At 42.8% G+C, this 14475-nt stretch overlaps 1 protein-coding gene across 1 annotated transcript in view; it reads left to right on the forward strand.

The window, feature by feature from the left end:
• Positions 1 to 14475, forward strand: part of LOC120941176 (polyamine-modulated factor 1-binding protein 1-like) — a 512202-nt gene that overhangs the window by 18422 nt on the left and 479305 nt on the right. The window contains exon 2 of the mRNA XM_040354465.1: positions 3832 to 4011. Coding sequence (XP_040210399.1) covers positions 3853 to 4011 — 159 coding nt within the window. The 5' untranslated portion in view covers positions 3832 to 3852. The remainder of the gene's footprint in view (positions 1 to 3831; positions 4012 to 14475) is intronic.

Raw genomic sequence — 14475 nt, forward strand, 5'->3', positions numbered from 1 at the left:
CTGCATATGGGGGGGGGCATGGCTGCATTTGGGGACACATTTAAAAAAAGTATCGGTATTCGGTATCGGCGACTACTTGAAAAAAAGTATCGGTACTTGTACTCGGTCCTAAAAAAGTGGTATCGGGACAACCCTAGTCGCATCCATCGCGTCACTAGTAGCCGAAAGAAGCCGAACGTCGGTGCAGCTCTATACTGCGCCTGCACACCGTTCGGCTACTTTCGGAAAATCTTGACGTGATAGATGTGACCGTTTTTAAAAAAAATAGCCGATTCCCCTAGACAAAATGAGCATGAATCTAATCTTAAAATTTTTTTTGCGGGTGAACTACCGCTTTAAGTCTAAACATTGTATCACTTCAAAGGAATAAACGTATGTATGTAAATTAGGGAACGTTTAACCACTTAAACACCAAACCTTTTTCTGACAGCTCTTTTCAAGTTAAAATCATTATTTATTTTTTTTGCTAGAAAATTACTTAGAACCCCAAAACATTATATATTTTTGTAATAGAGACCCTAGAGAATAAAATGGCGGTTGTTGCAATATTTTATGTCATTTTTATTATATTTTTTTTTTTTTACTAGTAATGGCGGTGATCAGCAATTTTTAGCGGGACTGCGACATTGCAGCGGACAGATCGGACACTTGTGACACTTTTTTGGGGGCCAGTGATACTTATACAGTGATCAGCCCAGGTTCACACTGGGCTGCGGGAGTGAATCTGTGTGAGTTCAGCTATTTCACGCCTGCTGGTCAGTGCCAATTTTGGCCGCAATTACAGAGACATCTGTGCAGGTTTCTGCACAGATGTCAATGTAAATTGTGGGCCTAAATCACGAAAAGTAGTACAGAAGCGTATTTTTGAAATTGGTGCAGCGGCGCAGATGCAGCGGCGCACTGATTAGGATGGTGCAATTGATGGAAAATGCAGCCAATTTGACATGCAATGTCAAATCACATGTCAAATCGCACCAGTGTGAACCAACTGTGTAAATTTCACTGGCAGGGAAGGGATTAACACTAGGGGGTGATCAAGGAGTTAAATGTGTTCCCTAGGAAGCGTTTCTAACTGTGGGGGATGGGACTGACTGGAGGAGGAGAGATATCACTGTTCCTAATAGTGGTGCCACGGATCACAGTTGATCCGTGATCCGAACGGGTCACCCCATTCGGATCCGCACACACTGTGACCCGCGGATTGCGGTGGCTCCGGAGCTAGGCCGAAGCCATGGCCTTTCCTAATGTTATGGCCACGGCCTTTCCTAATCCTATGGCCGCGACTTCGGAGCTAGGCTGAAGCCGCGGCCATAACATTAGGAAAGGCCGCGGCTTCGGCCTAGCTCCGGAGCCGCGACCATAACATTAGGAAAGGCCGCGGCTTTGACCTAGCTCCGGAACCGCGGCCATCTTGGTACACCCGGCGGCGGCCCTCCTCTCTGTTTACACCCACAGAGGAGGAGGAGCCAGCACTCGTGGGACACACCGCTGGGAGTACTAGGTTGGGGGGGGGTTCTGTCTGCACTACCTGGGGGGGAGCTTGTCTGCCTGTACTACCTGGGGGGGGGGTGTCTGCCTGTTACTACCTGGGGGGGTGTCTGCACCGAGGGGGTTCTTTACTGAGGGGGGACTATAGTTGGTGGGAGGGGGGGGGGGTGACACAATTTTTTTCTGCACTGGGTGACACCAACCCTAGTGGCGCCACTGCACTTTTTTTTTTTTTTGCTGATCCGAAAAATGATCCGAGACTCTGATCCGAGGAACGATCCGAACCGTGAGTTTTTTGATCCGTTGCACCCCTAGTTCCTAATCACTAGGAACAGTAGATCTCTCTCTACTCCCCTGTCAGAACGGCGATCTGTCTATTTACATTGACAGATCCCCGTCCTGGCTCTCTGTGGAGTGATTGTAGGTGGCTAGTGGACATCGCGGGCGACGGCCGCGCGCATCAGCTCCGGCGTCGCGCCATGCATGCCCACTATCGCTGTTAAAGCGGCCTACATACATGTACAACGATTCGCGCAGGAGAGCCAGTCTGCCGCAGTATAATGACGGCCCTAAGGTTAAAGTAGAACTATAGGCAATTTTTCTTTTTCATTTTTGTATAGAGTAAGGGAGGGTTATAACCCCTGTAAGGTTTATTTTTGCCATCTTTGTCTCATTGGGGAGATTTTCCATAGCCAAAACAGAAAGTAAGGGGAAATCCCTGCAAACTAAGAGAATCTCTTGGAGGCCCCCAGCTCACCAGAACTAGTGTCCCCATTGAAGATTTCCCCTCTATTACTTTTCTGGGGACAACCCAACATTTGGGATTTTGTACTTTCAGTGATAACATTTAAATATGACAAATGGAGAGGGTGAATGTCCCTAACGTAGGGTGACCAGACATCCCCAGTTTCAGGGGACAGTCCCCTGATTGAGGACACTGTCCCCGGACCAAGTCCCTGGTTTTGGTTTTGTCCCCAGATTGGATTTAATAGGGGGCAGGGGCAATTTCAAAGAAAGTCAGTGCATTAAGCTTTGGCTTACCATTGTCAACCAAGCGATACCATTATATAAGTTAACATACGAAGCTAGAGGATGCCCAAAAAAGTTCTCCAAAATATGGGACTCCTGGGTTAACTCAGAGTACCATACCACCTGCCCCCTAGGGTACAGCTCTTAATAGGGATACTATGGTTCCAGAACTGCCAGTGCCTAGGCCCTGACTAGGTTAGATTGTGCTATGTGATGATATTTTCTGTATGCTGTTTCACAATGTTTACCTGTATACCCGAGTATTTGTATTGCACTTTGACTGAAGCGATGTTCGCTAGGATAATACACCTGTGTAGTGTTTGTTTGTTAACTTTTTTTTTTATTGTTTTTAAAAAACATAACCTTTAAAAAAAAAAAAAAAGAAAGTCGGTGCAGAATAAAAAATAAAATAAAAATAGAATTACACCCCCCCCCCCCCGCTCCGCCGTGCCTACTAGCATAGGGGGGTTGTATTTTTCTCATTATTTGTGCCCCTTTCTGATGATCATGTGCTGGTCGGTGCGGAGGGAATGTTTCTTCAGTTTCGGGCGCATACCCATTCAGCTTTGCTCGCATGTTCTTCTGCCTTGGCTCAAATCCTTGCCAGCCACCTGCCTATCTCCTTGCCCTCCTTGGCAGAGTGATCTTCCTCCGCTCCCCATCCAGTAGTAGCTGGGGCCCGAAGAGTAAGACTTGAGAGGCTGTGAGGCAGGCGGCGACGGGCAGAGAGTCGCTGATTGTTGCCATTACTAGTAAAGAAAAAATATGTCCCCGGATTTATTTTAAAAAATCTGGTCACCTTACCCTAACGGGGACACAGACTGCAATAAAAACTGACCGGAGTTCTAATCCCTCTTCACCCTATCTAAAACTAAAAATAAAGCTTTCCCTTTAGTTCTAACATCCCTACTGCCTATGGGTTAGTGGCCCTTTAAATCTGGTGTGCAGTCTCAGCCGAGACCCGGAGCAAAGCAATCCCAGCATACTTGTAAACATAACTGTGGAAAACAACAACAAGACATGATGACAAGATCAGCCAAGTGGTTCTTGTTTGTAATTAATTAGATCCAGAAGCTATGACCACATTTTAGTTCCATTTTGAGCACATGCAGACACCCATTCATTACTCTATAACAATACAGGCCGTGGTCTGATTCCGGTTGCATGATTCCCATTTGCTGAAGTTATTCTGAGTTTCTGTCAGACACATGGCTTTGCTAGAATCCCAATACCACAAACTAATTATGATGCTTTTTAAAAACATCTGTTTATAGCATATTTCACTTTAACATATCTGACATCAATCTGTTACAGCTTAGCGGCAGTGACATTAAGATGAATGAGCTAAACCTGGAACTGGGGATCCTGAAATCTGAATTGCATAAAAAGACCAGGGAGACGCAAGCACTGGAATCTCAAGTCCATCAGCAGCAAGAAAGCCTGAACAGGGCCGGTGACAGACTCAAGGACACAAAGAGGGCTGCTGCAAGCAAGGTAATTAGAATGAGCCCACGTTGCAGAATTATGTGGTGCAATTGCTGTCTTAAAATGTGAAAGACAGTCCCTATGTGAACCCGACCTCCTGGGGCTCAATCAGCCAGAACACATTCCAACCACTTAGCAATTTAAGAAGTTTGGGCTCTAAAATTTACTGCATTAGTGATTGTTACGGGTTGTCCCCACTTAGTAAGCTTTGGCTCCATTGTGATCCAAGGTATTAATGTAATTTCAGCAGCATATGTTTTGCGGGCCATTATTCGTGGAGAAAATTCAGTGAGCAACTCCAATTTCCCTCTGCACATTTTTTTGTTTTTTTTAAACATAAAAAGGACATAGTGCTTAAAAAAAAATTATGCTGCTCATTGTATTTTAAGAAGAACGTATAGTTTCTGCTGGCACTTTTTTATAATTTCTTTGATGCATGAGCAGAAAGGCCAATGTAGTAGAATTGTAATTCAGGTGATTTTTAATGCTCATTTGTATGGAGATTTGGTAGTGAGGGTAAAACAGCCAGACTATCTCATGAGTGCGCTGTTTTCAGACAGCTTTGGTCTACTGTATTTCGGGAGATATGATTGAAAACCTTGTGAGATCAATATTGTGGTTCTGATAATTTGCTCTGGAGCTGTCATCCTGCAGCTCCCTCCCTTTGCTATATGTTTAAGATAGATATAAACCCTGAATGAAGGACATTTAGTTTGTTGAAAAAAAGTCTATCCTAAACACATAAAAAAAAGATTTTTACATTTATTTTTTTATTTTTTTATTGTTTGTTCTACCTTGTATCACTCCTGCAAGTTCTTTGTGTCCACTTCCTGTGTCCATGAAATCCAGAAATAGCTGCATGGCCTAATCCAGGGGGGGTTTCCTGATGCTTTCAACAGTGGACCATACTTTGTATTAAAGCGGTGGTCCGGCTTAAAAAAATAAATTAAATTTAAAGTCAGCAGCTACAAACACTGTAGCTGCTGACTTTTAATAAGGACACTTACTTGTCATGGGTGCCCGCGATGTCAGCAGCCGAAGCCGAGCAATTGCTCGGGTCACAGCTGTCCCGCTGCCATCCTGCGTGAGGGAATCAGGAAGTGGAGCGTTGCGGCTTCACTGCCCCATTCCCTACTGCGAATGAGCGAGCTGTGAATGGGCGGATGTCTCCTGGGACACACACAAGGTCCCAGAAGACACCACTCCCCATTTCCGCGTGATGAGGAGAAGAAAGAAGACCCACTGTGGATGGACAAGAAAGTGTCAGATTAGGAGATCTGCCTAGTAACAGCCATTTTTTTGTGAAGTATGTAATGTAAAAATTTAATAAAGAAAATAGAAATGCTTACAAAGGTATAAGATCATGTGCAAAACGAATTCCGCAATACTTCCGGTATTTTTCGTGTATAAATGAAAGGACGTTTAACCAATCCGACACCTCTGATGAAGCCAAGTGACGTGGCGTAACATGTAAGGGCCGGAACTACTAGGAAAATACTGGAAGTATTGCGGAATTCGTTTTGCACATGATCTTATACCTTTGTAAGCATTTCTATTTTCTTTATTAAATTTTTACATTACATACTTCACTATGGGAAGTCTTTACTTTTCTATCCTGAGCATTATCGAGGGATACATCTGGGCTATAGCCTGCACAGTTGGAGACTATTTTATGGGAACCATCCTAGGAGATATACAGTCGGTACACATCACCAAGGAAAGCAGAGATATATATCCAAGGAGTCATTACATATACAAGGAGGTAAGCGCTTCTTTTTGAAGATTGTTTAGAAGATCACTGGAAGAACATCAGTTTATTCACGAAGACCGTTGATTATCACCTTATGGGACATAACACTCCCCTAAAGAAGCCTAAGAGTTGGCGAAACATGTCGGGAAACTGTGTAACATTCATGTCTTAATGTATAAACTATGCTTTGTTGTTTATCATTGTTGATTGTCTTATTTTATACTGTTTTGTACATTGTTTGGCACCACCATAATCCCCTCCAAAATGTCCCTACTCTGTAACTATTGTTTGAGATGAGGTGTCGTATCCAACAGAGGACTCACTAAAACACCTTCACTCTATATTTTTGTAGTAGTGTTTTAGCAGCATTTTAGGCGCGTTAGCGTTTTATTCGAGTTTTTGCAGTAAAAAGGGGGAACAAAAGCTTTTTTGACACTGAAGCTCAAAAAATTCTAATAGCCTAAAGTAGTGTTCATGGACACATAGGATAACACTTCTAGCTTCTAAGAGCAGTAAAAATGCTAATAACAGCTTCTAGGCGCTTAAAAAAACACTATTGTGCATGGAGCCTGAGTCTTTAAAGAAGAAGTCCAGCCTGAGCTCATTCAGCTGGGCTTCTCCCATGGGTCACAAGAGTGCAATTTGTTTTGCACGCCTGTGACCCATTTTCAGCAGAGAGCGGACTTCAGTCCACTCTCTGTTGACGTCACCAGGATCAGTCCAAAATCCCGACTTTGGAAGTCTGTATCTGCCAAGTGCCTGGACTGATGGCAGTCTCGGTCTCTCAGCGAGCTGATGAGATGGCTGCTCCCCACCCCTCCACAGCTCAGTGCTCCAATGAGCATGGAGGAGCAGAGCAGGGGAGATGCTGACTAACAGGCAGCAGCTATCCGCTCGGCGAGGTGAGAGAACCGAGTCATCGGTGGCTCGGCTCTCAGTATAGAGGCGGCGGGAGACAGATGCAGCATCGGACTAATGCTGAATCCACCTAGGTAGGTATAAATATGGGATAAAAAAAAATCCTATACTTCTCTTTCAGGTGGTTAAACTGGCCTCATTTGCAGACCGAAGTTCATCCCTTTTTGATCTAAATGAACCAAATGATACAATGTTTCTTTTTATCTCAGCACTGAGCAATATTGTGATACACTTTTCTGGCTGCTTTTTATTTTTAATTTTTTTGATAGCTCAGAGCAGAGAACCGCTCTGCACTGTTCACATAAATTGTGGAAATGCTGGATTAAGATTGTGAGGGGGGATTGAATCGAGATCACCATTTTTAACGATTATTCACGCAGCTTTAACTTCTACTTTCCTCTTCGCAGCCCAATCATCAGGGCAAGGGAAAGCACACATGTTCTGCCGTATAATCTTTGGGAGGCTCATAAACATAGGAAGACACTTTTGTTGGAAAATGCAACATAATAATGTATTTGAAAATTGTAGGCTTTGAATAATTGTATCTTTTTTGCAGTGTCTGTACTTCAGCTATAAATGTGAATAGTGCATGCTGTGAATAGGCGGGCAATCTTCTGAGACCTGTGGTGTGTCCCAGAAGATTGGAGAGAGGGGGGAGAGGTGAACTTCCTTCCGGCGCCGCAGAGCCAGAGGAGGAAGTGGAAGCTGGATGCCTTTAAAAACTGGGTACCTGTAAAAACTGGGTACCCACTCCCCCCCCCCCCCCCCCCAAAAAAAAATAAATAAATAAATTGACATGTCAAATGTGGCACGTCAGGGGGTCAACATCACTTAAAGTGGAAGTTCCATTTTTGGGTGGAACTCTGCTTTTAAGGCTGGGTTCACACTGGTAAAAATTTGGATCTGGTTTTCTCCGCATCCAATTTGCATGCCAGAAGAGTGTAACCGGCTCTCAATGGAGCCAGGTCACACAGCTCCCGGAAGGCTTGCAGAACGGCTCTGTGCCTCTTATGGTCCGCTTCAGGTCTGAATTTAGCTGTGAGCCACTCCGCACAACAGTGTGAACCCAGCCTTAGAGCTTATGCACAATCACAGAGGGCTGTACACTATGAGCAGCCATGGGCATCAGTTGTCTGTGTCCAGGGCCACTCAGTCATCCTGCCACACATGTAACTGCTTGGATGTGCACAAACAAAAATATGCAAATTTTTGAGGGCAGAAAGCCGATTCCTGTGCTATTCAGTGCAGTGTGATTTTGTTTTTCAGTCCATTCATTTGAATGAGCTGAAATCGCACTTGGTCGCACCAAACTTAATGCATGCACTACTTAGAAAATACTGTGTGCATGAAAAGCCCAGTGTTCATGGTGCTTGATCGCTCGGTTCTCAGTGGTTAGAGCTGGCGGAGGACAGATTCATCCATCTAGGTAAGACTAATTTATAAAAAAAACTGAATTCCCATACTTCTCTTTTAAATGCCAGAAAACAGGTACTATATTAAACCAGTTTTCTGCTAGCAGGGCTGAGTGCTATGGAATTTTGCTGTGTGCGCTTGCAGTGTAATGCTCCTTTCACATGCTTCTCCCTTGCTAGTTATAAATTGATTGAGCTGCGTGCCATTTTCTGTTTCGGCTTAAGGCAGTAACGGGGAGCAATGGGTTATCGCTATCTGTGATTCATTGGCAGAGATAAATACAATATTGGACAAAGCTCTCCGACCTGCCAGATCCCTTGTGATGGCAGTCCTCCCAAGTCAGTGAATGTGATCATTTATGCTTCATGTGCACATTTATGCTCACATTCCTGCCATGTGATAAACTTTCATGCTTTTCATTTTTAAACTGTATTCTATTGACGCTTTTTCTCCTACAGGGGTTTAGCAGCAGCAAAACCATGGTAAAAAGCCGCATTTTTGCAATTGTGTTCATACACGTTTATGCATGTTTCTGCATCTGGTGTTAAAACATTCTATTGCTCAGAATTCTGGCCATTAAAATGCATTAATGCAGGAATGCGCCTAGCGTTAAGGCGTGTTTAGGCACTTTTGAACATTTTGTTTATGCTCAGAAGCTCCTTTTCTGAACGTACAAGTGATGTGTTTTATTTTCTGACTGTAAAAGCTGTTTGAGCTCAAGTGTGCATAAGGCCTCAGGCCGGGTTCACACTTGTCCGACAAACGCTCTGACATTAGGAGCTCATGTCGCATGACGTATGAAAATCAATGTTTCCCTATGGGAGCCGTTTTAACTGGTCCGACACAAGTCGGTCTGCTGTAGTGCTCCATGTACTACTTTGGTCCGACTTTGATCCTACTTCAGCCCATTGAATATCATTGAAGTCAGATCAAAGTAGGATCCTCGTCCTAACTATCCGACTTGTGACATCCGACATTGTGATTACAGCAGCAGTAAAGAGAATTTATCTCGCACTGTGATTGTTTGTTTTGATTGGTCAAAGAACAAGTCAGACTATCACAAAGTCGGATCAAAGTAGTATCCTGTTCATGAAAGTCGGATGGATGTAGGACCAATGTAGGACCGATGTCAGAGCAAAGTAGGATGAAAGTCATACTAATGTTGTGTAGTATAGTGTGAACCCAGCCTAATGCCCATAAAGTCATTCAGACCTTATTTTAGCAGTAGTTACAAAGTAATGTGTTTTGCTGATATCTGGGGTTGTAAAGGTTCTTGGTTTTTCACCTTAATGCATTCTATACATTAAGATGAAAAAACATCTGATGTTTGCCAGCCCCCCCCCCCCCCCCCCGTTTACTTACCTGAACCCTTGAAGGTCCCGCGCTGTGAATGAGCAGGCTTCTCAACCATGATTTTTGGCTCATTCATTGGATGATTGATAGCAGCGCAGCCATTGGCTCACGCTGATGTCAATCAAACCAATGACGTGCCGCGTGATACAGTAGGTGTCTATATCACGGGAGCGCGCCCGCAAGCTAACCCCCTTGGGAGAGAGCTTCCTATGAAGGGGGTTAGCTGATGTGGGGAGGAGCTGAGACAGCCGCCGAGGGACCCCAGAAGACCAGGATCGGGGCCACTCTGTGAAAAACGAGCTGCACAGTATAACATGTTTGTTATTTTAAAAAAAAAAATGCATTGCATGCTGGCAGCACTCATACGTCTATTTCCCAAAGACAACCTCTGAATAGGATGCTGAGCGAGTGCACTCAACTTCTTTGGTCGACCATGATGAGGCCTGTTCTGAGTGGAACCTGTCCTGTTATGGTCTTGGCCACCGTGCTGCAGCTCAGTTTCAGGGTCTTGCCAATCTTCTTATAGCCTGGGCCATCTTTATGTAAAGCAACAATATTTTGTTTTTAGTTTCTTTGCCATGAGGTGCCGTTTTGAATGTCCAGTGACCAGTATGAGAGAGAGAGAGAGAGATAGCGATAACACCACATTTAACACACCTGCTCCCCATTCACACCTGAGACCTTGTAACACTAATGAGTCACATGACAGCGGGGAGGAAAAATGGCTAATTGGGCCCAATTTGGACATTTTCACTTAGGGGTGTGCTCACTTTTGTTGCCAGTGGTTTAGACATTAATAGCTGTGTGTTCAGTTACTTTGAGGGGACAGCAAATTTTACACGCTAAACGCCCATTACGTTACTTTGTATATGAAAAGAAAGAGAAGAACAATTTGGGACTTTGAATTAGGAGGTGGCCTGGTAAGGTCCGGTGCCTCCATCCTCATCTAAATAGAAAAGGGGGATAAGGAAGTGGGACTTTAAATGAAGCACGTAGATATAAAAAGATCAAATTTACTGTATAAGTAATTTTTATAGTACATAATGGTAATCATGAATGAATATATCATATCCAATACAAAATGTGCCTGGAATTAAAAAATACTGATAATTAGACATCATGTTTGTTCAGCCTGACTGCTATTTAAAAATATTTTATTAAAGAGATGACCCTGACACAAGGTTGACTAGGATGCAAAAAGTGGCCTCGGGTACACTAGTTGTCATTTTCTAGATCCCACTGCAAATGTTAAGAAAAAATAAATGAATATATTTTATATATATTTTATAAAATACTGTTATTAACCACTTAAGGACCGCCTCCTGCACATATACGTCGGCAGAATGGCAAGGCTGGGCACATGTACGTCCTGTACTAGTACCCAGCCGTGGGTCGCCGGCGCGCGCCCGAGACCCGGTCCGAAGCTCCGGGACCCGCGGACCCGATTGCCGCTGGAGTCCCGCGATCGGTCCCCGGAGCTGAGGAACGGGGAGAGCCGTGTGTAAACACGGCTTCCCCGTTCTTCACTGTGGCTGCAGCATCCTTTTTATAGGGGGACACAATCGATGACGTCACACCTACAGCCACAACCCCCTACAGTTGTAAACACACTTCAGGGAACACATAACCCCATCAGCGCCCCCTTGTGGTTAACTTCCAAACTGCAACTGTCATTTTCACAATAAACAATGCATTTTAAATGCATTTTTTGCTGTGAAAATGACAATGGTCCCAAAAATGTGTCAAAATTGCCTGAAGTGACCGCCATAATGTCGCAATCACGAAAAAAATTGCTGATCGCCGCCATTAATAGTAAAAAAAAAAGAAAATTATAAAAATGCAATAAAAATATCCCCTATTTTGTAAACGCTATAAATTTTGCACAAACCAACCGATAAACGCTTATTGCGATTTTTATTTTTTTATTTTTTTTACCAAAAATAGGTAGAAGAATACGTATCAGCCAAAACTGGGTAAAAAAATTATTTTTTTATATATTTTTGGGGGATATTTATTATAGTAAAAAATATTGCACTTTTTTCAAAATTGTCGCTCTACTTTTGTTTATAGCGCAAAAAAAAAAAAACGCAGAGGTGATCAAATACCACCAAAAGAAAGCTCTATTTGTGGGAAAAAAAGGACGCCAATTTTGTTTGGGAGCCACGTCGCACGACCGCGCATTTGTCAGTTAAAGCGATGCAGTGCCGAATCGCAAAAAGAGGCAAGGTCCTTTAGCTGCATTTTGGTCTGGGTCTTAAGTGGTTAAAGGTCAGTTTATTACTAAAATCACAGTGTATATATGGGCATATGTGCTCTGCAGTGGTTACTGGGCTGCTTTCAAAATGTTTCACAGGTGCACAGAAGTGCACCTGTGGGTTACCTGCACTGAGCCATAGACTTCTGTTATTGCCTGCGAGTTTGGTGAGCTTTCTGAAAGTGCATCACACCTACAGGATATAATAGAAGTCTATGGCAAAGTGCAGCTAACCTGCAGCAAAGTGGGTAAACGGTGCATCAGTGTGAAAGCAGCCTTAGGACCCTTTCAAATGGTCCATCCAACCCGATCAGACCCTCTGTTCATCTCTAAGGAGTGGCAGATGTAAATCTGTGTCCGTTTACAAATGCCTACCTCCAATCCGATCCGCAAAAAAAAAAAAAAAAGCTCAGTGGGCTCTATAGAGTGGGCTGCCATCCACCCACTCATTGTGGCCTGTGACCAGTTACCAAGTCGCTTAAGTGGCCTCCGCTCTTCAAAAGGTTGGGAACCCCTGCCTTAATGTATCATATGCATTAAGGTAAAAAAAGTCTGACACTGACCGGCCCCCCAGCCCCCCGTTTTACTCACCTGAGCCTGTTCGTTCCCTCGGTCGGAGACGCTCTGTATCTCTCTTCCCGGGGATTCTTGGCTCTTGATTGGATAGATTGATAGCAGCTCAGCCATTGGCTCCCGCTGGTGTCGACCAAATCCAATGACGAGGGGGGCCGGGCCGAGTCCGGCATTCTGTGTCTATGCAGCAAATGCTGGACTCGGGAGCATACCTGCAAGATAACCCCCAGGGAGAGCACTTCTCCCAGGGGGTTACCGGTAATTTTATTTTTTAAGATTTTTTTTTTCATATTTATCCTTTTTTCCTTGATAGGGTCGGACCATATAGAAATTCTTTCTATCATATTGCATTACTCATCCAATACACGTGCATACTCCTAAAGAATGCATTAATCCACAAAATGCATAGAGCTAATATATGCCGTGTTTCTCTTTATCATGTGTTTTAAATTATATTCTTTAGTAGGTGTATTATGTGATATTAACTGTCTGCTATCATGTGGTATAATGACTTGTACAATAAATTAGATATTTTTACATCAATGTGCTTCATTTAAAGTCCCACTTCCTTATCCAATCCCCCTTTCTACTTTACATTGTTACATTGTAGCAAAGTGTAATTTCCTCAGTGTTGTCACATAAAAAGATATAATAAAATATTCAATAAAAATGTGAGGAGTGTACTCACTTTTGTGAGATACTGTATCTATGTGTGTGTGTGTGTGTGTGTATGTATATATATATATATATATATATATATATATATATATATATATATATATATATATATATATATAATTATAGTACAGACCAACAGTTTGGACACCCCTTCTCATTCAAAGAGTTTTCTTTATTTTCATGACTATGAAAATTGTAGATTCACACTGAAGGCATCAAAACTATGAATTAACACATGTGGAATTATACATAACAAAAAAGTGTGAAACAACTGAAAATATATTTCATATTCTAGGTTCTTCAAAGTAGCCACCTTTTGCTGCAGACACATCTCTAGAACTGTTAAGAGGAGACTGTGTGAATCAGGCCTTCGTGGTAGAATATCTGCTAGGAAACCACTGCTAAAGAAAGGCAACAAGCAGAAGAGACTTGTTTGGGCTAAAGAACACAAGGGATGGACATTAGACCAGTGGAAATCTGTGCTTTGGTCTGATGAGTCCAAACTTGAGATCTTTGGTTCCAACCCCCGTGTCTTTGTGCGACGCAGAAAAGGTGAACGGATGGAGTCTACATGCCTGGTTCCCACCGTGAAGCATGGAGGAGGTGTGATGGTGTGGGGGTGTATTGCTGGTGACACTGTTGAGGATTTAATCAAAATTGAAGGCATACTGAACCAACATGGCTACCACAGCATCTTGCAGCGGCATTCTATTCCATCCGGTTTGCGTTTAGTTGGATCATCATTTATTTTTCAACAGGACAATGACCCCAAACACACCTCCAGGCTGTGTAAGGGCTATTTGACCAAGAAGGAGAGTGATGGGGTGCTGCGCCAGGTGACTACCTCTTGAAGCTCATCAAGAGAATGCCAAGAGTGTGCCAAGCAGTAATAAAAGCAAAAGGTGGCTACTTTGAAGAACCTAGAATATGAAATATATTTTCAGTTGTTTCACACTTTTTTTTGTTATGTATAATTCCACATGTGTTAATTCATAGTTTCGATGCCTTCAGTGTGAATCTAATTTATTTATTATTTATATATTTTTTTTATACTTAACATTTACAATGGGATCTATAAAATGACATCCTAGTCAGCCTTGTGTCAGGGTCACAATAGTAGTCTGGCTAAACAAACATGATGTCTAATTGTCAGTATTTTTTTAATTTCAGGCACATATAAAAAAAATACCAGTTATGTTCTAAAAACATTTAAAGTATGTGTAATGTGATAATTGTAATATCCTGAATTTGTCTCTCCTTCAGTCTCCTATAAATTGAAACCTTCTCTAAAAGAGGGATCAGCAGCACTAAGGGATAGTTAGGCTCTGCTGGCTAGGCATTTTTCATCGACAAGTTGCATCCTGGGGATAGGGAATTTACTAAGATTTATTGCTCAGCTGCAATAGAAAAAAGTCGGGTAACTCGCCTGGCTGTGCTGTGTAAATCTCATGCCTGGATTAACATAGATTTAAAAATATGATCAGTAAACAGGATCCCATATTTTTTTTGTTTTCATTATTTTTTTTTTTTATTA

This window comes from Rana temporaria, chromosome 5 (genome assembly GCF_905171775.1).
Source record: "Rana temporaria chromosome 5, aRanTem1.1, whole genome shotgun sequence".
NCBI lineage: Eukaryota > Metazoa > Chordata > Amphibia > Anura > Ranidae > Rana > Rana temporaria.